The sequence below is a fragment of the Cydia strobilella genome, chromosome 14 (genome assembly GCF_947568885.1).
Source record: "Cydia strobilella chromosome 14, ilCydStro3.1, whole genome shotgun sequence".
NCBI classification, from domain to species: Eukaryota; Metazoa; Arthropoda; class Insecta; order Lepidoptera; family Tortricidae; genus Cydia; species Cydia strobilella.
Window position 1 is genome coordinate 6,063,797 of NC_086054.1, and position 25,699 is coordinate 6,089,495.

Consider the following 25,699-nt stretch of genomic DNA (forward strand, 5'->3'; position numbering starts at 1 on the left):
TACGGTTGAAATAACTTTTTCACTTCTTCTGAGAGATCTCATTAAATAGGTCTTTTTATCTACTATATGCACTGCAGCGCGTCCGGCATGTTCGCTGAGGCACGAGTAGATGACTTTTTTGCTATTAGGCGGAAAAGAATCGCCTCCATGCTGAGACGGGTGCGCGGCAGCGAGCGGCAACAGTCTTCTCCGGGTGTTGGCCGAGCGCCTCGACTGCCCTGTTACTAAGTTTTGGGTGGAGGTGGCCATTGGGAGAGCGAATAAAGCATGGCAACCTGCGCTAGTTTTTACCTAGTGATATATACTTTTTAGGGTTCCGTACCCAAAGGGTAAAAACGGGACCCTATTACTAAGACTCCGCTGTCCGTCTGTCCGTCTGTCTGTCACCAGGCTGTTGAAATTTTTGAAAAGAACTGAGATATTGATAGGGATTTAGGGTCCACCGCCGGGCGAACGCGGCAAACCATTCGCCACGCTCGCCGGCCGGCGATGCATGCGCGAACATCTACGGCATCTACCCTGCATCAATTAATTTACTTACTTGGACTCTATTGCTTAGGTAATAAGGGTGACGACATTTTGACTAAAATACCAATATCTCAGTTCTGCAATGGAATTCCGATTGGTGCCCTGTCTCTCATTTCTGTTGGTTTTTGGATCAGGCTCCATACAAAGTTGCCCATGGTCCTTTGACCCACTTCTCAACATCCAATGAAGTTGAAAATTTGCGTCATCGAGCTGATCTGATGATGGAAACAGGAGGTGACCATAGGAACTCCTTGATAAATCAACGAAACCTAATTGTTTATTCGCTGTCATGCCCTCGATGTCATGTATAAATCGCTGTTCTACTCAAAATCGACAGCATTCTCCATCCTACCATTAAAAAAGATGTCCCAAAATGTCCATTCCATTACGTCACGGTTTAGTGTGAACAAATTTTTATTTGTATGTGCGTGACGTAGTACAATTTTGTCATTTTTTATATAAATGTTTGGGACATTTTTTTTATCATCAGGATTGAATATGCTAGTGATTCTGAGTATAATGAGCCCAAAAACACCAGTATCTGTGAGAATCAGGTTTTCAATATTTATTTTAGAAAACGCCCACTTAACTCCGTCGAAACCGGACGATTTTACTCACAATCTGACTAAATTGTAAATTTAATTGTGTTGTGGTGGTCTGCGGTAACGACACAATTTATCTAACTGTCCTTTGGCGAGTCGATTTGATGCACGATTATCATATTAGGATCTTATATCTTATGCATTACCGCAGTTCCTAAGGGAGTCCATTTCAAGAAGAAGGAATAAATAAAACTATAATTAGCGATCAGCGATCATGCCTTTTATTGACACTGTTGTTCAACGCCGTTTAAGCAGCCGCCGCTGCCGAGGCGGTGGCGGAGGCGGAGGCAGAGGCGGAGGCAGAGGCGGAGGCGGGGGCAGAGGCGGAGGCGGAGGCTACCGCCTTGGGCGCCTTGGTAGGTAGGGCGGTGGGGCCATCGCAAACTTCTTTGTAACAACAATCGGGGTATTGTTTGCTGTTGTCTATGGCGCTTTTTCTGCAGCCATCGCGGATAGCTGTTACTCCACAACTGTCAAAAAATACATATGCTACAGTACCAACTTTTCATACTTAATACGACATGTATGAATAGTAATATTCACACTTAATCATACATGAGCCCAACTGGGGAGGTACCTCCACCTTACAGAACACCGCAGCCAAATAACACTAGACCCTACTAATAGTGTTGTGTTCCTGCCGGTGAGTAAGGTTGCCAGAGCTCGAGGGAGAGGAGTGTTAGGGTCGGCAACGCGCATGTAACTCCTCTGGAGTTGCAGGCGTACATAGGCTACGGAGACTGCTTAACATCAGGCGGGCCGTATGCTTGTTTGCCACCGACGTAGTATAAAAAAGAAATGTACTTATTTTCCTAGCGGTTGCCAAATCGATCGAATAATTTTGGGATAAGAAACTGTAACTAAAAATATCTGTTAAGTACTTACGTTTCATACAGTGTTTGATTATTGGAGCTCTGGCAAATGTACACTGCGCAATCAGTATTTGGATAAAAGTTAACATCGTATGGCAGCACTTGGTTTAACTTGGAAATATAACATCCTTCTTGGTCAGCTGAAAAATGAAAAAAAAAATGTTTAATAATTTGTTGTTTTACAAGGGGGCATTGTTGTTGGTTTGGCCCGCGTGCTAATATTAGATAAGATAATATGAGATAAGGAATTGCTCGGGTTAATGCCCGCCGCTACTTTCCGCCATCGCCCTACACGCGAAAACACTTAGATGGTTGGCAGTCCTCAAACGCGCGTTCCTCCAGAAACTTCCTGCCTCGCAGAGCTAAACAGCTGTGGAATGAACTGTCACCTGCGGTGTTTTTGGACCGATACATAGACATAGTATATACAAGTAATTATAGACACGCTACCGAGCGACCGGGGATAAGAAAAAGAATATTCATATAAAATTTGGGCAGCATAGGGTTTTTTCTCTTTCACTCTTTCTTACAAATTTAGGTATTTCGCCATCGCCTCTGATGCTACCCGGTCGGTGATAAGGACAAAGCATGCCACTATTTTCTCTTTCCTCTTATAGGAATCGCAATAAAACTATCTTTCTCTATCAAAGAGAGTCAGGCCCTTGGGACCGATACAACCTTAAAACCGTCAAGAAAAGAGCGTACTCCCATCTTAAAGGCCGGCAACGCACTTACAACCCCTCTCGTGTTGCGGGTGTCCATGCTGGGCGGCGGTAATAAATAGCTTACCATCATTCGATCCGTCTGCTTGTTTGCCTCCTATATTATAAAAAAACGAGCGTAGCGAGTAGCTCGAGAGTAGAAACTTAGGCGTTGCGAGGGTTCCAAGACTTAATGCCAATGGCACTCTCCTGCAGCTGTTGTTTTTGCCATAGGCGCCTTCCGACATCCAATATCGGAAAGACGCTTCCGATAAATTTAGCCATGTCGGAGCCCCCTGTCAGCTGTCGGACCGATAATATTTGTTTGTGTGTGTATGTGTAGGCATAATGGTTGCTGTAGTGCGCGGTGCGCGTGACGGCTAAAGCCGGCGCCCAGGCACGCCCCCGCGGCTTGACTACGCAGATGTAAGATCTTACATCCGATATCGGATCGGACAATGTGAAAACGCTCTAAGTGGTAGGACTTACCTAAGTCTGCTGGTTTTGCCTCAGGAGGGAATACTGCTACGGCTGCATAAGACACTGCCACGAAAGCGAGGAAACCGACGAATTTCAGCATATTGATCAGTTGTTGTTGTACTGAAGCTGATGACACATAGAATTACTGGAAGAAATCCGCCGCATTTATACCCCAAATATGTATCGACTAATCAATTCAGCTACAATATTAAGAGATCCAAATTAGGTCTTAACGCTATACGGTAAAGTTCAAATTTGCTTCACGGCGAAGTGCTTATTTTGACTTGTCGTGTTTGGTCAGAGTTTTATTGTTATAATTTTATTCTTCTCACTACCTACCTGTTTGGACAAATGTTATTTAAATGCGTCAGTCTGCCATTTGCGGTAAAAGAAATTGTCAAAAAAAATTATGACACCTATTTTTATGTTTATGAAAGCAAAGCAAAAAGTTGAAAATCTGAAAAAATGTAATGTAAATAAATAATTAAAAGTAATCCGGGTGGTTACCTTTACTTGCGGTCGAGACCCTTGTTGACAAAGATTCTCGCCTCCCCCCCTCCACTTTTTAAGAGGCCAGTGGCGCCCTCATTGGGGGAATTGCATTTTCGAATAAACCATAAGAGTTTATGTTTACATAAGTAAGTATATTTACAATTGTTGTCGTACTGTGTGAACGACAGTTCAATAAAACTTCGTTCAGTTGCCGCCATCTTGCCTCACCGGAAGCGTTAGGATTTAAAATGGCACGATCAATCGGGAGCCAGCTCGAAATGTCAAATACTCACTTCCGTTACTCATTAAATGAATATATTTTGATGAAAAGTCTTAACACTGTTTATCAAATTATACAGAAATTTAAAATACATATTTTAATAACTAATTTATTGTGACTATGAAATGCTAACAATTGATTCCCCAACTTTTGGTCTTTGTTACATAGTTTTATTTTGATTATTTTGCCGTTTAGTTGATAAAGCGAAGACTGTGGCAAAGACCAAAAGTTGGGGAATCAATAGGACAACAATAGTAATATACTGATTAAATTTATACATAAATTAATTGGTTTATTGGAAAACAATTCCCCCAAAGGGGGGCGCCAGTGGACGGTCGACGCAGTCTTAATTTTGTGTTACTATCAAAATAAGGCAAAAAAACCTAGGCTTATTTCCCTGATATAGTTATTTGTTTTACAAGGGGGGGCAAAGTTGTTGTTTAACCCCTCGTGCTAATAGTGATACCCGAGCAAGCGAAAGATACCAAAATTGAACCACGAGCGTAGCGAGTGGTTCGAAAAACGGAATCTTGAGCGTAGCGAGGGTTTCAAGGCACGAGGGTTTAACAAATTTTGCCAACGAGTGAAACACGAAATTTTTCACCACACCTACAGAAGGAAAATACTAACTGTGAAAATATCAAACAAAGTCAAAGCAAATATTTATCTTTCAAGATCATCATTTAAAAGTCAATTCGACCAGCAAACATTCTTATATGAAGATGAATGAGAATGAATGGTTTCTTAACCAACTCAAAATTTTCATTTGATTACTTTGCCTCACATGTGAATAAAATGCAACATCAGTTTTTGAACAATCAAGAGAGCCTTTACCAGCTGGTGGGGTGAAAAAGCTTTTCCAGCCCTATTCGCTCTGACCCTATATGCTACCTATTCGAAGTGCGAAAAATGTAAAACATGGAAAGATAAGGAAACTTTGCCCAATTTCGAAATTTCCTCTGACCACAACTACTACTTGTTTTATTAGAATTATCTGAGAACTTATTATGCAATCTTTTGGAGGATTTTCGCAGCTTTTCCACCATGTTGGTTAGCAAAGCAACAGTTTCTCTTCCATTTAGTCACAGTGTGTTCAATTGTTTCATTCAATTATTTGTTAAGTATTGTAGCTGGTTGTGATTAATTGCTTTGTTTTAACCTGACGTCATTATTTAAACAGTTGTTTGAGAACATGGCTTTTAGCTGCACATAATTACAGTCGAGTTCATAAATATGTATACATTTTCTCAATTTATTGCAATGGAATAAGGTGAATAAACGTATACATATTTATTAACTCCATTGTACAATTGTACATACATTCGAAATTCGAAAAACATTGTTGAAAATCACTTAACGACCACCACGATCAATGCCTTGATTTTAAAAACCAAATGTAACAAAAATAGTAACATGGTGAGATTGCTTGAATATGTGTTCATGCTGGGCAAAGGCCTCCCCCCTATCATGATGTTAAATTTCCATATGTTATGTAATATTATAGTACTGTAAGTTACGTGCTTAATTTGCAGTGCCCTTACATTACAGAGTTCATAGCTTTATCACCATTTTAATGTAAGACCTTATTGTACCTATGAAAGCAATAAATTACTGATTACTGATAATTTTTATTTGCATTTGCTTTATAGGTAGTATCACTTTAAACTCTCGTGCAACACATGATTAATGTCATTACCGGGTCTAACGCGATTAAATTTCATTATTTTACCTTATTTCCGACGTTTCAACTAGGTTGCACTAGCTCAGGTAACGGAATATCTCGATTGACATTTGCTGGGACGTCAGTCTTCCGTGACTACAGCTAGTGCAACCTAGTTGAAACGTCGGAAAAAAGGTAAAATAATGAAATTTAATCGCGTTAGACCCGGTAATGACATTAATTATAGGTTTCATACAAAATTGCCACGGTGCACCCCGCCTCGAATGGAATTACCTCACCCCTCGTTGACTTCGGTTTCACAGAATCTCAGTTCGACTAGTGTGGCCATCACAGAAATATGTGGCCATGCTAACTTTTTATAAGCTCCATACTTGACGGAGCACTTGCCTTGAAAACATACCGTGGTTCAATAGACTTATATAGACCGTGATTACCTTTTGTATCAGTCTTTTGTGTTGTCTTCAGTTTACCCGTGAAAACAAGATGCATGTAATTGCGTCGAAATATCGGGAGCTCAAAAACAATACAGAAGGTAATCACGGTCTATATCCCGGTCAATATGAGTCTATTGAAACCAACCGTAAATCATTCAAAACTAACGCGACCAACGCGATGACGGAAATTTTGGTTGTTAATTTTAGTACTTAACAACTTTTTCTTGTACCACGTCGTAATTGTTAGGTACGCCAAAATAAGGGGCTTACACACATTGATCCCATACAGACATTACACATGGATACTAAAATGATTTCTATCCCACCAATAACATTTTCATGTAAAATGTTGCGAAGACGAAACCATGGCTCGCACTGTCAAAAAGTTTTCAGATCTATTGTAGAGACAAGCTTCTAACTCTACAAGCCCTAACTTCACAAACTCTACACCTTAGTCAAAATGTGTGGCTTGGCCGTTTCGCTACCGTCACATGGGCGTAAGGTGAAATTTTTTTCACTATTCATTATTTTTTAGGGTTCCGTACCTCAAAAGGAAAAAAACGGAACCCTTATAGGATCACTCGTGCGTCTGTCTGTCTGTCCGTCTGTCACAGCCTATTTTCTCCGAAACTACTAGACCAATTAAGTTGAAATTTGGTACACGTATGTAAGTTTGTGACCCAAAGAAGAGACGGATATGTTACGTAAATAAATGAATTTTAAACATGGGGGCCACTTTTGGGGGGTAAATGACAAAATTAAAAAATAAAGTTTTTCAAACTATATCGTGTTATATATCAAATGAAAGATCTCATTATGAGAATCTCTAATATTCTTTTTTTATAATTTAAGGATGAACAATTTAGAAGTTATTTAAGAAAATAGGCAAAAAATGACCATTCCCCTTCCCCTTTATCTTCGAAACTATTAGGTCAAAAATTTTGAAAAAAATACACAAAATAGATCTTTACCTATAGATTACAGGAAAACCTATTATAAATTGCAGTCAAGCGTGAGTCGGACTTAATTACTTAGGTTTTGATCCGACCCCTACGGGTTTTTTAAAGACATTTCACAAAAAATACATTGTTTAAATTGTGTAATGTACGGAACCCTTGGAACGCGAGTCCGACTCGCACTTGGCCGGTTTTTATTATACAATAGTTCTTATAGTAACGAAACGGTGTAGAGTTTGTGAAGTTAGGGCTTGTTAGTTAGAAACTTGGCTCTATAAGAGATCTGATAACTTTTTGACAGTGCGAGCCTTTTGTAAGTTGCTTATGACAGTCATCCATCCCCTAATTTAAAGGCTTGGGGGTGATTTACTATTTAAAAATCCTGAAATGCGCATCTGGGCATCTATTATACAATCTGCTTTTAACTGATTCCCCATACAAACTTCAACCCCCTTTTCCTCCCTAACACCCTTTTCCACCCCCTTTACGAAATCGGGGTTTTTTTAGATAAGAATAAAATCTAAAGTGTAAGAGCTATGCAATTGAAAATTTTTATGCTTAATAAGTCCACTATTGTCATCATATCCCGAGAATTTTGTTTATCTGGTAATTCTGGTATAACCCAAACCCAAGTTATGAGGGTTTAAAGAAACGACGAAGCGCTTTGCTCGTCTTGGCATGGGATTTGAGATTCTACTGAGATTTCCTCTGTATTTCCTTCGTTTGGTGGCGTATAAGATGTAAGTCTAGCAGTTTTAGGCTCTTGCTCTAATAGGATGACTCGCGCCGAGAGAGACAGCAGTCGTTTGCCGAATCGATTTGATACACAGCTTTGACAGATTGCCATATTAGGATCTTCAGCATTACCGCAGTTCCTACGGGAGTCCATTTCAAAAAGAAGGAATAAATAAAACTATAATTAGCGATCATGCATTTTATTGACAATGTTGTTTAACGCCGTTTAAGCAGCGGTAGCTCCCGCCAACTATTCAATACATTATGCACAAGAACGAAAGGCATAGCTGATACCTTGTTGTTGGTAGTGGAGTATGTATGAGTATGAGTGGAGTATGCGATAGCATAAATAAAATAAATAAAAATAAAATAAGCCTTTATTGCTGTTTAACACAATAATAATATGTTCTAAGTGGGTACCTTTACACTATATTTCTTTAATACTACACTATATATATATCTATATTTCTCAACTAAGTGAATCGGCAACCGGTTTCCGTCTCCTCCTTTTTACAGCTTGTCCTTCGACATAGGCCTCCTCTAAATCTTTCCATTTTGTTCTGTCCTTTGCAGTTCGTCTCCATGTTGGGCCAGCTATTTTCCTTATGTCGTCTTCCCAACGTTTGAATTGTCCTCCTTCGTTTCTTTTCCCGTCCCGCGGGTACCATTCTGTTATTAATCTTGTCCACTTTTCTGTTCTTTCCCTTAACATATGCCCTGTCCATCTCCATTTTAATCGTTTGTAAACAGATTGAATGTTTTTGAATTTAGTTTTATTCTTTATAATTTGTAGACTAATCTTATCTCTGCGTTTTACTCCTAGAACACTTCTTTCCATTCCATTTTGACACACTTTAATTTTATTTATTTGTTCTTCAGTCAGTGCCCATGTTTGGCATCCATACGATAAGCATGGGAGGATACACGTATCATATACCTTTCTTTTCTCTTTAAGAGGCATGTTTTTGTCCTTCATGATTTCGCTTAAAGACCAGAACCGTTTCCAGCTATTTGTAATCCTTCTGTTTATTTCCTTTAGCATTGTGTTTTCTGGGGCTATTAGTTGGCCTAGATATATGTATTCGTTCACATACTGTATTTGTCCGCCATTTACTATAATATCTACTCTAGTTACATACTTTTTATCAACTTTCAGTTGTTCTTTTTTTAATTTGCTTAATCTCAACATGACTTTAGGTCCGCTTACGCATTTACTACATACCTCAATAACACTTCAGAGGATGTGGCTGTCTATCATTTCGTGCAAATCACATGTTTGCTGAAATAAAACATTGCCGTCACCGTTCAGAACCTAAATTTATAGATTTGAGAGCGAATTACAAAACTACTTATAATTTATCGTCTGCTTTGGATGAAGTACTTAAAAAGGAAAAAAAATGTGGATTAAACAGTATTAGCATTATTATTTAAATCCACTGTAGCAAACTAATTTTGTTCAAAAAAAATATTCATTACCATAAATTAAATTTGCAACAACGAAATTGGCCAGTAGACATTGCAAGTGTTATTCTATGCGCTGTTCCCTCTGCCCGCGATCCCCACCTCAATCGGCCAGTAAACAGTCAACAGGGCGGACGCGTGCAAAACGTGTATGAAAAAATAATTCGTTGCGGAGTTTTGGATTTGGTACGTTTTATTTTAATTACCATTTGTGCTGTTTTGATATAATTGTTTGGTGTTTTGTTGTACAGTCGAAGGCAAAAATATGGCTCAAAAATATGTGAACACGACTTTAATGTCTAAAGAGCTTATTATACTATTCCAATTTAGTGACTAACAAGAGGGACGCTGCTATACGTGAGACGCGATAAGAGATACATCCTATCGTTTCTCACGTATAGCGGCGTCCCTCTAGTTAGTCACTAAATTAGGATAGTGTAATAAGCTCTTAAGGTGTAAGAGCATACACATATTTCTGAAACTTTGGTAATGTATATATATATATATATATATATATATGCCCTTAACTGTACTGTAAATACAGTACTGTACTGTACAGTACTGTACTGTACTGTATAGGATGGTACACATTTTCCAAGATGGCTGCGATTCCTTGAGGTCCCCAAATGTCAAATAGTGTGGACACGAAAAAGAGACCTTTTATTAACATACATACCAAATTTCATATCTTTGGAAGGATTTCGAGGTGAGACTTAATCCGATTGTGCTATATTCGAAAGCTTACTGAATGAATATACCTTCTATTGCATTTGATTTTAAAGAGATTATCTACAAAAGGTAAAGAAAATTAATTACCATTCTTTTCATTACCGTAATTTCCTGTTTACTATAAGGATAATAGTAATGAACATAAAATAATGGTAATTAATTTCAGTATTAAATTGTTAAACAGTACGCTCTGCACGTTACTATTTTAGTAAGCATAGTAGGCCTGACCAGTGCCTATTTGGACCTGAGACTTGAGATATTAACCGTCAAATGTTTAAGATTACTTTTAATTCTTTTTTTGTGAGTATGATCATTACTAATACTATTGTTAGTACTAGTGAAAAATAATGTACCACTAAAGTATTCCCTCTTTTATAAGATTTAAGTACTAAGGCTGATTGAAAAATCTCTAGATGGTTCCTTATGTTCTTTTTCATAATTTACGATATTAACAATTAAACTAATGTGGCCTTTTTATTCGACGCTTTATTACCAAGCTTGCATTTTCATTCCCATAATATCTACCATCATTACCATATTCCATACTTTATTATCATTTCTTTTGAAAAAAAAAAATCATTTGTTCATATTTCGGTCAATTTAAGATCTCGAGATAGTTCCCTATTTTCTTTGTCATAATTTACGATATTAAAAATTTACACGAAATATATAAATGTTGTTACCAATGTTGTTACCAGCATGACGGTACACCACCGTCCTCACATCTCGATCCAAGTACGAAACCGGTTAAACTAAATGTTTGGACAGCAGTGGATTGGCAGATTCGCAACGACCCCTCTGGCCACCTCGTTCACCCGATCTCACTCCGCTTGATTTTTTCTTTTAGGGTTGGGTGAATCGGGAACTTTTGAAGAATTGGAAGCACGCATAATTCAAGCTTTTAATAAAATCAGACACCGCATTCGACAAAATACGTACAGGCGACCGACATCGAACTGCGTCGCATTTAATACGTGAGTGTGCACTCAACTTTAGCTGCATAACATTATCAGCTGACATTAATGTCATTTTATTAGCCGTCATTGATAATATTGTAAATAAATAAAACAGGAGGTTATTAAATAATGGTTTATTTTTTATTTTTTTATTAACATAAAAATATGCTATTTTTCCATAAGCAAGGCACCAGTAACCATATTTATGGTCTAAACATTAATGGGTCTCTTTCTTTGCCTTTCGTTCTGTTACTGAGTGTATATATAATCTACGGTCTCATCATCGCATACTTCTTGGTAACAACAATCGGGGTATTGTTTGCTGTTGTCTATGGCGCTTCTTCTGCAGCCATCGCGGATAGCTGTTACTCCACAACTGTCAAAAAATACATATACGATAGGTATGTAAATAAGCAATAGAAGTACCCATGTAACGTTGTTAAATAGTCCTCAGCAAGCTCGGTTCTCCATACAAACGTAGTTACGCTCTAGCTAGATTGCTCTGAAACTTTGTACTTACAATTGGATAAGGTATATCTACCTACCTATGCCTGTAATTAGTTTATGTAGCTTGAGTCAGAAACCATAGTAAAAAAAATACAGCGAATTTAAGTTTTTGTACAAAACTTATTTTTGCTCTATTTCGTTCATTGATAAGCTGGAGCTATATAAACAGGCATAGATACCTTATATACATATGTCCCTTTAAATTTTGCACATAGTCATGTTATGTGCTAATTATCGCACTAGTATGGTAAAGTAGTACTATATGTACTGTAAAAAATACTAGTGCACCTACTTGTTGAGTGGAGAACCATAGATAATAGAAGAGGAAACATGTTTGACGCCTGTTACACGATTAATTTATCAAAGCACCATAGAAGGGAGAGTTGAAGCAAAGAGGAAGAAGGCGATACCATGTAGAGCGTACATGGCACTCAACGTGGTTTCGTATCAGGCTGTCATGAAATGGCTCCATCTACTGAATTTAACTAATAATAGATATGCTAATAACAAAACTATTAATACATATTCAGACATTATATTATGAGTTCAGGATTGTTAATCCTCATCATCTAGTGTCTAGTTTAGACTAGACTAGAATGGTTAAGTAATTCTATGCATTTATTGGATTATTCCATACAGCAGCAATATTGGACTACTGAATAATAAATATTTAAAAGCTTTTGTACTACACATGTAGCTACAGTATCTACTTTTCGTACTTAATGCTATTCATACATGTAGTACTTATTTTCCTAGCGGTTGTTAAATCAATCGAATAATTTTGTAATAAAAAACTTTAACTAAAATTATCTGTTAAGTACTTACGTTTCATACAGTGTTTGATTATTGGAGCTCTGGCAAATGTACACTGCGCAATCAGTATTTGGATAAAAGGTTACATCGTATGGCAGCACTCTGTTTAACTTGGAAATATAACATCCTTCTTGGCAAGCTAAAAAATAAAAAATAAAATGTGTTTATTTACATATTTAGTTGTTTTACAAGGGGGCATAGTTGTTGTTTAGTTTTAGTTAGTTGCTCATGGGTGTTTTCTATGTATATGTGTCGTTTTCAAGCAAAAGGTATCACATTGTCGCTTGCCATAAGGACGCTCTGGCACGTTTTTCGTATAAAGATACAAGCAATTTTCGTCCTTATGGTAAGCGACAATGTGGTACCTTTTACCACCATCTTAAAGGCCAGCTACGCACTTAAACCCCTCTGGTGTTGCGGGTTTTCATGGGCGGCGGTAATAAATAGCTTACCATCAGGCGATCCGTCTGCTTGTTTGCCTCCTATATTATAAAAAACCGGCCAAGTGCGAGTCGACTCGCGTTCCATGGGTTCCGAACATTGCACAATGTTTAACAATATATTTTTTATGTGAACCCGTAGGGGTCGGATCAAAAACTAAGTAATTAAGTCCGACTCATGTTTTACTGCATTCATCCGGATGAATGCGGATTATCAATCAATGGCGAAAACCTCTCGCATTTAAGATTTGCGGATGATCTGATAATAATCTCACCATCCAAAGACAGACTGAACTAAATGATATGTGACCTAGATACAGAAAGCCAAAAAATAGGGTTGTGTATGAACACTCTGAAGACCAAAGCCATGACCAATGGAAAACAAGAACCCATTTACGTCAACATCATCAGGATCGAATAATTATGTAAACGAATACTTATACCTATGTCAAATTATATCCCCACACGACTTGACTACGAAAGAACTAGACAGACGTATTGGAAACGGGTGGAAGCAATATTGGAACCTAAAAGAAGTTATGAGAAATAAGGAAATGAGTATGAACATAAAAAGGAAATTGTTCGATACCTGTATATTGCCTATTCTAACTTATGGTTGCCAAACCTGGTCACTAAACAAATTCCACTACAAAAAGCTAGAAATTTGTCAAAACGCTATGGAGAGAAGTATGATGGGAAAGCGACTATCTGATAAAGTTACAAATATAGATATAAAGAAATGTACTCACACAAAAGATATTCCTACAACAATTAAGAAGTTAAAATGGAAATGGGCAGGTCACACAATTAGAGGGTGAGAAAAGTGGTCTAACTAAAGCAATAATAGTAGGAACCAGAGTAACCCGACTGTATTTTTCTATACCAGGTACATTTTGTCAACTGTGTTTAATTTAAGTTAATCTTAACAACCCTGAAAATATTTTTGTGTACCTACGATAAAAATAAAAAAAATAAAAAATAAATGTACTGGTTTACTAGAGACAAAAAGAGGAAGCCTGGCAGGTCAACAAGAAGATGGGATGATGAGATTAGGAGCGCAGCAGGAGGTTGCTGGACTACAATTACAAAGGATAGGGATAAATGGAAAGAGTTAGGGGAGGCCTTTGCCTACAAAAGGCATACAGATCTGTATCTGTATGTAACAACAAAATGAAATGTACTTACAAAATACTTGTCTGAAATAAAGGCTATTTCAATTCAATTCAATTCATGTTTGACTGCACATATCTAATAGGTTTTCCTGTCATATACATGCAAAGAACTATTTTGTAATTATTTTCAAAATTTTAGACCCAGTAGTTTCGGAGATAAAGGGGGGGGGGGTGGTTAATTTTCTCATTTACCCCCCTAAAGTGGCCCCCATTTTTAAAATTAATTTGTTTACGTTACATGACCGTCTTTGGGTCACAAACTTACATGTATACCAAATTTGACAGATGGGCAGACGGACAGACAGACGCACGAATGACCTATAAAGGGCTCCGTTTTTTCGTTTTGAGGTCCGGAACTCTAAAAAGAGCGTAGCAAGTGGTTCGAAAAGTGGAAACTTGAGCGTTGCGAGCGTTGAACCCTATCGCTTTAAAATAAAGTTCAAATTCTGGTGGGATATACAGGCTGGCAAAAAAATAAGTGCAATTATGTTGCCAGGGAGGTTTTGGGATTATACTGAGCAACTTTTACTTTGGGATCAACCGCGAAATCGCGATAAAAATTACCCTACCTTAGAAAATGGACCAGCCAAAATGTAACAAACAGCCAAATTTATTTTTAAATAAAGTTGCTCAGTATAATCCCAAAATCTCCCTGGCAACGGGAATGCACTTGTTTTTTAGCTACCGTGTATAGTCCCGCTGCCTTACAAAGGGTTAAGTTTCGATTGGTATTTTCTATCAAGTATTGTCATCTTGTAGGACTTACCTAAGTCTACTGGTTTTTCCTCAGGTGGGAATATTGCTACGGCTGCATAAGACACTGACACGAAAGCGAGGAAACCGACGAATTTCAGCATATTGAACAAGTTGTATGTACCGAAACTGATGTCACACAGAATTACTGGAAGAAATCCGCCGCTTTTATACTCCAAATAATATATGTACTGGCCAACCAATTCAGCTACAATATCTAAATTGGGTCTTAACGCTAAACAGTAAAGTTCAAATTTGCTTCCCGAAGTGTTTATTTGGCCAGTTTTCTTATTATTATACAATAAAATACAAATACTCTTGTTTGCACGCCTCATTAATTCACCTCATTAATAATTTTATTTTTCTCGTACCTATTTGGACAAATGTTATTAACTTACCTACTCATAAATGCGTCATCAATCTGCCACTTGCGGCAAAACGAATTGTCAAAAAAATAAACGACATGTCGCGGAGATCGCGAAGTCTGTTATGTATCCTATCTGTCACTTAGCGTACTTTTCACTGGTAATGCTGGCGATCGAGGTTGGCCAGTGTTATAGGTGACGGCGGAGCAAGATGGCGGGAACGAGCGGAGACAAATTGAGAAAGGTCGTCTGAATGCTGGTACGTAACACGTGGTGTCGCGCGTGCATTCAGGTACAGACTCTTGGTAAGCGAAACATATTATCTATATTTTGTGATATATAGATATTGCAGTGACCTTGAATTAACGAGAGAGACTTGAGATATGCTTTAAAAAGAGCCGAGTTAAAGAATTGTTATTCTTTGTGTGTAGCTCAAGTTTGAATGTAACAAGTGAGGTAGCTGGAGTTTATCGGTTTGAGTTACTGGAGGTTTCATATGGAGGCTGATGGATGAGTTGTAGGGGTTGTTGTGGAAGCTCGTCGGGGACCACATGGTCCCCACCTCAGTACTCATCGCATGAGGTTGAGAAGATGAGGTGCGGGATGCACGATGACATGTCTCTTGTCTAGATTCAGTAGTGCCGTGCATCCACTGATACAAGCCACGGGACTTGGGGCCCTTCTAATTTCCCTGAGAGTGTTGAGGTTACATTCATAACAAGAGAATAGAGATATGAGATTGAGAGCAGATGGAATTGTGCGCCCATCGAGTGTTGATTCCTGGTCAGTGCAGTAGCTATTTTATACTGTGCTTTGTATAGATCCATGTAGCGAGGTTATCATTACATCCCCCTTAGAGTAAGACTGCGCTACAACTTACCGGTCAATTCGAACAACGTGGTAATTACTAGATACGAGAACAATACGAGATCTAATAGATACGTTATAGTTTAGTTCTCAACTAGTTATCTTTTGCAGTTCGATTTGAGAAACCAATTATCATTTCACGCTATTATTGTGACATTTTTATTTTATTTTATTTTATTATTCAAATTAGTTACACAGCATTACAGTATTACTACCAAGGCACTGCGAACTACAAAACAAATAAAAATACAAAGATACAATTATACATTACAATTTAAGTATTTAAGATTTTGGGATATCCATTCGAACAATACTGCCTTAACAGGCTATCACGCTTATGCCCACTCCCTGTTCCGTTACGGCATATTGCTTTGGGGCCGTTTTAAATGACCTGTTTATAGTTAAAAAAAATGTGTCAGGATCCTTGTAAATATAAAACAAATTCAGAGCTGTCCAACCTTCTTTAAAGAGCACGGAATTCTGACACTTTCATGCCTATATATTTTTGAAGTTTGTAAGGTTACTAGAGCCCATAGTATGGGCTCTAGCCATGGATGTAAGTTACATCTATGGCTCTAGCAATGTTGTCACATCTACCAATTTTTAGGTAGATCTACCTATTTTACCTGCGTCCTACCTTTCTACCACCTTCGACCTCAAATCTACCTATTTTTAAACCAATTTTCCTCCATGCGTCTAATAAAACGTTACTTACTTAATTATAGAATTTAGCCTGTCTTGTAATTTCAGCATTTAAAACGGGACGCGTTAAGTAAGTGTCACACTCTCCCACTACTTACATAGAGCTACGAGTACAGTGACACTGACACTGACACATTGCGTTTCGCAGTTTTCGCGGCATTTTGTACGTGTCAGCGTGTAACGGTGTAATGAGGGTTACCGCGTTTAATTTCGCCGCTAGGGGCGCTAGTGTAGATGGAGGTCTTTCAAAATGTCAAATGCATATAAGTTTTAGGGGTTTCAAGTATGAAAGGTAAAGGTAAGGAAATTAATCTTCATGTATCGAAAAGTGACCGTAAAAAACAGTAAATAGGCGGCTTCACCATATACTGAAGTACCTAGACCATACACCTAGTATTTATATAGATGTGCACCCGTGCGACCGTGATTGAGGGATAGAACATACGCAATGCGACAAAATTAAAAACACTTTTTAACATTCCTGACAACATACCAGAAACAACCTACGTAATTTGGTCGGGTTATTTGCTGCCCCTCCCCCATTTCATCTCTACATTATTATACCTCTATGGTTCATGTCATAGAGTCTCCTCTATATCACAACACTCTTTGTTCTCAGAGCCTACCTAGCGCCACCGGAGAGATTAGGAACTATTATTTAAAGCTGAAAGCGGTCACTTTTGCAACAATTCTGCTATAAGAGATTGTCATCCTCTCTATACCATCCATAGTTTCAAGCTTTTTATCGGGAATTTTCACTCCTTATTCATAATTTGTGGTAAATCTTTGTCCATCTTTGATTAATCATGGTAAACAATAGATATAGCTCAATAAATCGCTGCCCCAATCACCACCTCCACCTCGTTCACCCGATCTCATTCCACTTGATTTTTTCTTTTGGGGTTGGGTGAAACAATTAGTGTTTAAAAAGGAATCAAGAACTCGTGAAGAATTGGAAGCACGCATAATTCAAACTTTTTAAAAAATCAGACATCGTATTCGACAAAACCCGAATTTGATGCGAATTGTACACGAAAACAATCATTGTTGCTTGCACAGATGTTTACGTACGGGCGAGCGGACATTTATGTCATTGTAGTACTTACAACCCGGTCACAATATCTGTGCACCTGACCTCGTGACGTCATATCGGCGGTCTGGGTACGGTGTGAAAAAAAGTGTTTTCGAGAAATGTGGAGGTGTAGCGGCAACGAAGATGCTAACCGTACTGTCGCACCGCGGAGTGCGCGGAGAGGTGACAGGGGAAGCGGGAGAGGCGCCACATTCCAGCGAGGTGCACAGATATTGTGACCGGGATATAGCTGTCATTGATAAGATTGTAAATAAATAATACAGGTTATAAAATAATGGTTTATTTTTTTATTTTTTTCACTACCATAGAAATATGCTAAATTTCCATAAGCCAGGCAGCATAATCATAATTATGGTCTAAACATTAATGGGTCTCTTTCTTTGCCTTTCGTTCTTTCTGTTACTGGGTGTATATATAATCTAAGCCGGCCTCATCGCATACTTCTTGGGAACAACAATCGGGGTATTGTTTGCTGTTGTCTATGACGCTTTTTCTGCAGCCATCGCGGATAGCTGTTACTCCACAACTGTAAAAAATACATATACAATAGGTATGTAAATAAGCAATAGAAGTACCCATGTAACGTTCTCCATACAAACGTAGTTACGCTCTCATTTTAAAACCACTAGCTAGATTGCTCTGAAACTTTCTACTTACATTAGGATAAGATATATCTACCTACCTATGCCTGTAATTAGTTTATGTAGGTTGAGTCAGATACCATAGATAAAAAAATACATCGAATTTAAGTTTTTCATACAAAACTTGTTTTTGCTCTATTTCGTTCATTGATAAGCTGTGGAGCTATATAAACTTATTACAGGCAGAAAATGCATTCAAAAAGCACATACTTACGTCATGGCAATTAAAAAATTCAATAAATTACCAGACGAACTTTAGACAGACAACAAATTACAAGAAACGAATAACTAGACTAAGACTCTACCTTCATAAGACGTCTAAAACAATTACTTGTCTCTAAATGTTATTATACCATTACTGAGTATTTTGATGGCAATTTAACATAGTTTATCAAAGGACTGTCTCATTTCAAACATAGACAGAGAATCATACTATCTTTGTCTTACACTAGTACTAGCACCCAAAAGAAAAGGATGAGTATAGTTTTTTTTTGTTCTCATTTACTGACAATTTGGGTCAACCAACTATAATTCTGACTCTAACGACTCGACATTTAAGTAATTTTTACTATTTACTTATTAATCTTATTATCATTAGAATTTACTATAATTATTTATTGACGATAAATCACCAATGTTCTATATTTATTACGAATTGATTATTATTATATTTCTGTTTCCGTATTATAACTCCGTCTGTCTCGGCGCCAACTACGAATTCGTAGCTTTTGGTGTCGAGACACTCGGTCCATGGGGCAGGTACACGCGGGCTCCACAAGGAGCTCGGAAAGCGGTTGAGGGAGGCAACGGGGGACCCTCGCGCTGGCAGCTTTCTCGCGCAAAGGCTTGCTATCGCGATACAGCGCGGGAATGCTGCCTGCGTGATGGGTACTTTGCCAAGAGGTCAGGGTTTGTTATAGGGATTTTTATTTTTTAGGTAGGTTTAGTTTTAATCGTTTTATTTTATAAGTAGTCTTAATTTTGTTTTATACAATTAATGTAAATTTTATTTATCATCTTTTCAATAAAGCTTATAACACTTTATATATTGTTATCAAAAAAAATAAAAAATAAAAACTTAAATATATTATAATGATATGATGCACCTACTTATCTATCAATAGATACGCTAATAACATAACTATTTAATTAATACATATTTGGGATAAGAAACTGTAACTAAAAATATCTGGTAAGTACTTACGTTTCATACAGTGTTTCACCATTGGAGCTCTGGCAAATGTACACTGCGCAATCAGTATTTGGATAAAAGGTTACATCGTATGGCAGCACTCTGTTTAACTTGGAAATATAACATCCTTCTTGGTTAGCTAAAAAATGAAAAAAAAAAAAAAAATGTTCATTAGTTATATAGTTGTTTTACAAGGGGGCATATAGTTGTTGTTTAGCCCTCGTGCTAATATTGAGAACTGAGCAAGCGAATGATTCCAAAATCGAGCCACGAGCGGGGAGTGCTCCAAGGAATTGCTCGGATTAATTCCTGCCGCTTCTTTCCGCCATCGCTTCGCTTTTTCATGGGTGTTTTCTATGTATGTATGTAAGTATGTGTTTATATAAGTATTGTATATCGTCGTTTAGCGCTTAAATGGAAGTGGGCTGGACACGTCGCGCGCCTTGAAGACCAGAGATGGACGAAAAGTGTGACCGCATGGAGGGGACCACCAGGCAAACGAAAGCAAGGGAGACCCAGAAATCGGTGGGAGGATGAAATCAAACATACAGCGGGTCCAAGTTGGATGCAAACTGCATAATCCAGAGACGATTGGTTCACCTTGGAGGAGGCCTTTACCTGCAGAGGGGTTCTTGCAGAATAACTCACGGGAAAAGAATCAAATAATAATATTCTAATAATATTTTTTTGTTATCTCATAGTTTACTAACACACAATAGCTACACTTTTTTTTCATGATATTACTAACAAGACTACTTTTGGAAACTGTATAATTAATTAATTCTGTAAGAAATAGGCTTTTTTATTTTATTTTATTATATATCGTCGCCTAGCACCCATAGTACAAGCTTTGCTTAGTTTGGGCTAGATTGATCTGTGTAAGATGTCCCCTGATATTTATTAATTTATTTATCGCCCTACACGCGACAACATTTCCATCATCACCACTTAGTTCAAGTAAAAGTTCAAATATACTTTATTCATGTAGGCCTATAGCAACAAGCACTGATAAATGGTGAATAATATGTACATATATATATTATCGTAAGCTAATTATCATTATCATCACATCAATTATGCTGAGCAACTTTTACTATGGAACCGACCACGAAATTGCGAAAAAAAAAAAATGACCCTGCCATAGAAAATGGACCAGCGAAACTGTAAGAAACAGTCAATTTTTTTTCGCGATTTCGGGGTTGGTCCCGTAGTAAAAGTTGCTCAGTATAATCCCAAAACCTCCCTGGCAACGGGAATGCACTTATTTTGAGCCTCCGTGTATAATTCCCGCTGCCTTACAAAGGGTTAAGATTCGATTGGTATTTTCTATTAAAATTCAAATTCAAATAATTTATTTCGAAAACCCCATAGTTGTTAGTAACAAAAGTTTACTTAAAGCTCTTGTTAGTACCTTCAATTAATAATACATAACAATCATACATAACCTAATGAGCAATGTAAAAGGGTTCCGGTGCTCCTTGAAGCGCCCCTCACATCGATCTGCAATGGTGTTTGTTTGGGCTGCCCTGCAACCTCTTCCCTAAAGCGAGGTTTAAACTAGCAAGGTCTTGCATGGAATTTACGTTACATTGCCGACTACTAAGGTAAACTGCATTCAAAAGTTTGATCAGATACCGCAATGTAACAATGACAAGTTCTTGCTAGTCTAAACCTCGCTTAAGGATGCCACTCTTTTGCGTAAAATAGCTGTAAAGCTGTTTGTGTGTGCATCGTTAAACATCTGCGAAGGTATTGTCTTCTTGTTTAGTCCAGGGACCGGACAACCCTTTCCGCGATAAAACCCTTTCAATGGGCGACACCTTAACACGGCTAACACATTGAAAGACTTTCCCTTTTGAACTGCAAGCCCATTCATACCCCCTACCTTAACTAACCCTTACCGAAAAGCTAACCAAAAATAAGGCTAGCCCTTAATAAGGGTTACCCTTATCTTTAAGCGCTTTTTATAGTTTTTATAAAGGTTTCCCTTTGCGTGAAAGAGACAGGATTAGTATATATCTACGGTAGTGTATGAAAAGGAAAGAAAATACGTGCCTAGTCAAAGAACGCCGCCGTCGCCGCCGATGATCGCTCGGATTCGAAGTAATGTGTGCTTTATGAACAAGGTACACGACTTAAATTAGCACGCTTATATGCTAAAAGGGAAGCCCTTTATAAGGCTAACCCTTATAAGCAATATGCAAGGTGTTGGTGAGCGGATGATAAGGGTTTTGTAAGGGTATTTGGGCTACCGATTACTCAAATGTGGTAGCTTTATATAAGGGTTTTTAAAAGCAAAACAAAGGGTTTCGTCTGGCAAAGGGTATGGTGAGTTAAGCCTTATGCAATACCCTTATAAAACCCCGATAAGGGATAGCGGGCCGGTCCCTGGTTTAGTCCCCTAAGGGTAAGGGCTTACCTAAGTCTACTGGTTTGTCCTCAGGAGCTAAACTCGTTATGGCTGCATAAGACACTGACACGAAAGCGAGGAAACCGACGAATTTCAGCATATTGAATAAGTTGTGGGTACTGAAGCTGATGACACATAGAATTACTGGAAGACATCCGCCTCTTTTATACCCCAAATATGTATTGGCTAATGAATTCAGCTACAATGGTAAAAGATCTAAATTAGTTCTTAACGCTAAACAGTAAAGTTCAAATTTGCATCACGAAGTGTTTATTTGACTTGTGTTTGGCGAAAATTTTCTTATTTATCTTTCTTTTCTTAAGTATTATAATACAATATAATACAAATACTCTTTTTTGCACCTCATTAATATTCTTGTCAATACCTATTTGGACAATGACTGAAATGTTTGAAATTATTATGGAAAGCAGAGTAAAATGTTGAAAATCCGCAAAAAAAATGTAAATAAATAATTAAAAGTAATCCGGGTGGTTACTATACCGACCTTTACTTGCGGTCGACACCCTTTAACAAGAATTTGCGCTTGTCCCCCCCCCCCTTTTTTAAGAGGCCATCGTCCATCCAGTGCTCTCATTGGGGGAATTGTGTTTTCTAGGCTTGTGCCTGCTCGGTCACTACAGAGAGCGCTCCGCTCTCGGTCAATCGGTCAAACGAACTAGTTCGGTCTTTTAGTTCCTTTAGTTCAGTTCGGTTGTTGAGAGCCGGGAATTGGATTTTTTCCAATATTTAGTAACTGAATACAATTTAACTTGTACAATACGATTTGTCGATATCAAACATTAAAACACCTTAACAATACAAAAAAAAAAAAACAAATATCAGATTTATGAAAAATATTTGATTTTCCTTCGTATTTTACGGGCTTAGGAGTGTCACGTCGTTCATTCATCTCGTTCACATTCGTGCCAGGGACAGTGCCAACCGTTTCGTTCCATCCATTTACCGTTTCACTTCACTCAGTCAAGCGCTCTCCACTCCCACTGAACTAAAGGACCTAAAGACCGATTAAGAGCGTGCAAAAAGATTTAGTTCCTTTCGGTCCTTCACGGGATTTCATTCTTAACAGTTCTTAGTTCATGACCGACTCAAGCCTAGTGTTTTCTAATAAACCAGTTAATTTATGTATGAATCAGTATATTACTATTGCTGTCGTATTGATTCCCCAACTTTTGGTATTTGTCACATAGTTTTATTTTGATTATTTTGCCGTTTCACTACATAGTATAAAACAAAGTCGCTTTCCGCTGTCTGTATGTCTGTCCCTATGTAGGCTTAGATCTTTAAAACTACGAAACGGATTTTGGTCCGTTTTCTTTTAATAAATAGAGTGATTCAAGAGGAAGTTTTATATGTATAATTTGTAAAGGTTTTGTGTAAATTAGTTGAACTACCCGAGCGAAGCCGGGGCTGTTCGCTAGTAGTTAATAAACCGAAAAATAATAATAAAAAAAACGATGTGACAAAGACCAAAAGTTGGGGAATCAATAGGACAACTATACATAATAAATACTATACTGATTTACGCGCGCCACTGGACGGTTCCGTACCATTATTGAAAAAACGGCAAAAAAAAAAAACACTTTTGTTGTATGGGAGCCCCACTTAAATATTTATTTTATTCTGTTTTTAGTATTTGTTTGTTACAGCGGCAACAGAAATACATCATCTGTGAAAATTTCAACTGTCTAACTATCACGGTTCATGAGACATAAGCCTGTAGTGACAGACGGCCGGAGAGTGGAGTCTTAGTAATAGGCTCCCGTTTTTACCCTTTGGGTAAAACTTTCGGAACCCTAAAAAATCTAGGTTTACTTCCCTGATAAAGCTTTTCCAGCCCTCCTGTTCGTTCTGCCCCTATATACCTATTCGGGGCGCGGAAAATGTAAAACATAGAAAGATAAGGAAACTGCCTAATTTCGAAATTTTCTCTGACCAAAACTACTACTTGTTTTTATTAGAATTATCCGAAAACTTATCCAACCCTTTGTAAGGTTTTCGCAGCTTTTTGACCTTGTAGGTTAGCAAAGCAACAGTTTCTCTCCTCTATTTAGTCACAGTATGTTCAATTGTTTCGTTAATTCTTTTGTTATTGTAACTGGTTGTAATAAATTGCTTTAATTGTTAAATTTTCCTGACATCATTATTTAAACAGTTGTACATACAACATTTAAAAGTTTCGCGTTTTTCCTGACATCATTATTTAAACAGTTGTACATACAACATTTAAAAGTTTCGCGTTTCGCGTCTATCGCGAATTTATTTTGTTACCTTTATTTACCGACGTTTCGACACAGGAACTAGCGCATGTCCAAACTGTACTGGAAAAGAATGGAAACCGAGGGAGGATGAAGCGCAAGCCGAAAAGGACGGAACGACATCCAGAGGTCAACAGAACCAGCGTTCTTACCATATATGAAAGGGATAACGGACACAGTAGGAGCAGTACTTAAGAAATTCTCCATCAAGTCTGTATACAAGCCGTTATTCAAAGTAGCAGATCTTTTACGCAGTCCAAAAGATGTCATTCCGTACCAAAATCCGGGCGTTTACAAAATAGAATGTAAGTAGTTGCGGAAGTGTGTACATTGGTCAAACCAAACGAAGTGTGCAAGAAAGGGTGAAAGAAAACATAACTGTAGTTAATAATCGCCATATACACAAATCCGCGATCACCGAACATCTTCTTACATCCGGCGCAAATCACTGGATTGGGCTTCATAATCCAAAAGTTGTCTCCACTGAACTCCATTATTATCCTCGAGTTGTGCGAGAAGCGATTGAAATCAAGAACCACCCCAGAAATTTTAATAGGGACGATGGTTTTAACTTATCGGCAACTTGGGGACCAGTGATTCAAAAGTTAAAGCCAAGGGATCTTCGGATATGTGCGCGGATGTTGTGAGTGTTGCGTGTCGGACTATTGACAATAATTAACATTTATGTGTAGTGGGTGGTGATGTGATGTCTACCCCAAACTTTTCGTCGGGTAGTCACACAAATCTCTGTTTTGACATTTTGCTGGGACATCAGTTAGCCGCGACCACGACCAGTGAAACCTGTGTCGAAACGTCGGTAAATAAAGGTAACAAAATAAATTCGCGATAGACCCGATTTTAAATATGATTTAATAGTTGTACATACATCCGACATTCGAACCACATTAGTAAAAATCACTTAATGACCACGTTTCATAGTGAGGTTGCTTAAATATATTTGTAAGTGTTTGCTTTTTATAGGTATTCCATACAGAATTGCCACACTCCACGCCGCCCCGAATGGAATTACCTCACCCGCAGAATCTCAGTTCGACTAGAGTCTGGCCATGCTAACTTTGCATAAACTTGATAGTAAAAATGAATACATATCCCTATATAAGCTCCATACTTGACAAAGCGGAGCACTTGGCGTGGTCTGACTAGCAACACAATGACGGAAAATTCAAAACGCGGGCCAAGTGCTTATGCACATAGACACTAAACGATTTCCGTACCTACTGTGACTATCTCAACTATCTGCCGTATTTTTGATTTATAGCCACTTAAAAATAGAAACTAAAACTGACACGGCGGCTGCGTCCTAGGTCCAAGTTGGTTGGAGATGAAACCTACTTGTTTTTTTTTCTAAAATGGTTTTATATTCCAGAAAATGACAAATTCATCGTCTACTTTTCTACCCGATTTGTCCATTCCAGCTGTGATTTTATAAAAACAGAGCTTACTGCTTAATGGGTTCAATATCTCAAAACGCAAAAGTGATATGAAGTCGTTACGTTATCCAACACGTCCATTGCTGGTCCAGCGACGCCATTTCTCAGGA

At 38.0% G+C, this 25,699-nt stretch overlaps 2 protein-coding genes across 2 annotated transcripts; both read right to left on the reverse strand.

Moving 5' to 3' along the window:
• Window positions 1-1,377: 1,377 nt before the first annotated feature.
• On the reverse strand, window positions 1,378-14,757 carry LOC134747453 (la1-like protein 15). The gene is made up of 3 exons (XM_063682077.1): window positions 14,606-14,757; window positions 2,016-2,142; window positions 1,378-1,600 (listed from the first exon to the last, which is right to left on the reverse strand). The coding sequence occupies exons 1-3, from the start codon at window positions 14,694-14,696 to the stop codon at window positions 1,378-1,380; spliced, it is 441 nt and encodes a 146-aa protein (XP_063538147.1). The 5' UTR covers window positions 14,697-14,757.
• Window positions 14,758-15,527: 770 nt separating this feature from the next.
• Window positions 15,528-21,980, reverse strand: LOC134747454 (uncharacterized). Its single transcript, XM_063682078.1, has 4 exons — window positions 21,872-21,980; window positions 19,465-19,591; window positions 18,023-18,145; window positions 15,528-15,648 (listed from the first exon to the last, which is right to left on the reverse strand). The coding sequence occupies exons 1-4, from the start codon at window positions 21,960-21,962 to the stop codon at window positions 15,528-15,530; spliced, it is 462 nt and encodes a 153-aa protein (XP_063538148.1). The 5' UTR covers window positions 21,963-21,980.
• Between the last annotated feature and the right edge of the window lie 3,719 nt (window positions 21,981-25,699).

Coding starts and splice junctions, on each gene's coding strand:
- LOC134747453 (XM_063682077.1), bottom strand. CDS start 14,696: ATGCTGAAATTCGTCGGTTTCCTCGCTTTCGTGTCAGTGTCTTATGCA. Junction 2,143..14,605: donor GGAAAAACCAGTAGACTTAG/GTAAGTCCTACA, acceptor TTCATTTTTCAG/CTGACCAAGAAGGATGTTAT. Junction 1,601..2,015: donor AATCAAACACTGTATGAAAC/GTAAGTACTTAA, acceptor ATTTTTTGACAG/TTGTGGAGTAACAGCTATCC.
- LOC134747454 (XM_063682078.1), bottom strand. CDS start 21,962: ATGCTGAAATTCGTCGGTTTCCTCGCTTTCGTGTCAGTGTCTTATGCA. Junction 19,592..21,871: donor GGACAAACCAGTAGACTTAG/GTAAGCCCTTAC, acceptor TTCATTTTTTAG/CTAACCAAGAAGGATGTTAT. Junction 18,146..19,464: donor GGTGAAACACTGTATGAAAC/GTAAGTACTTAC, acceptor TATTTTTTACAG/TTGTGGAGTAACAGCTATCC.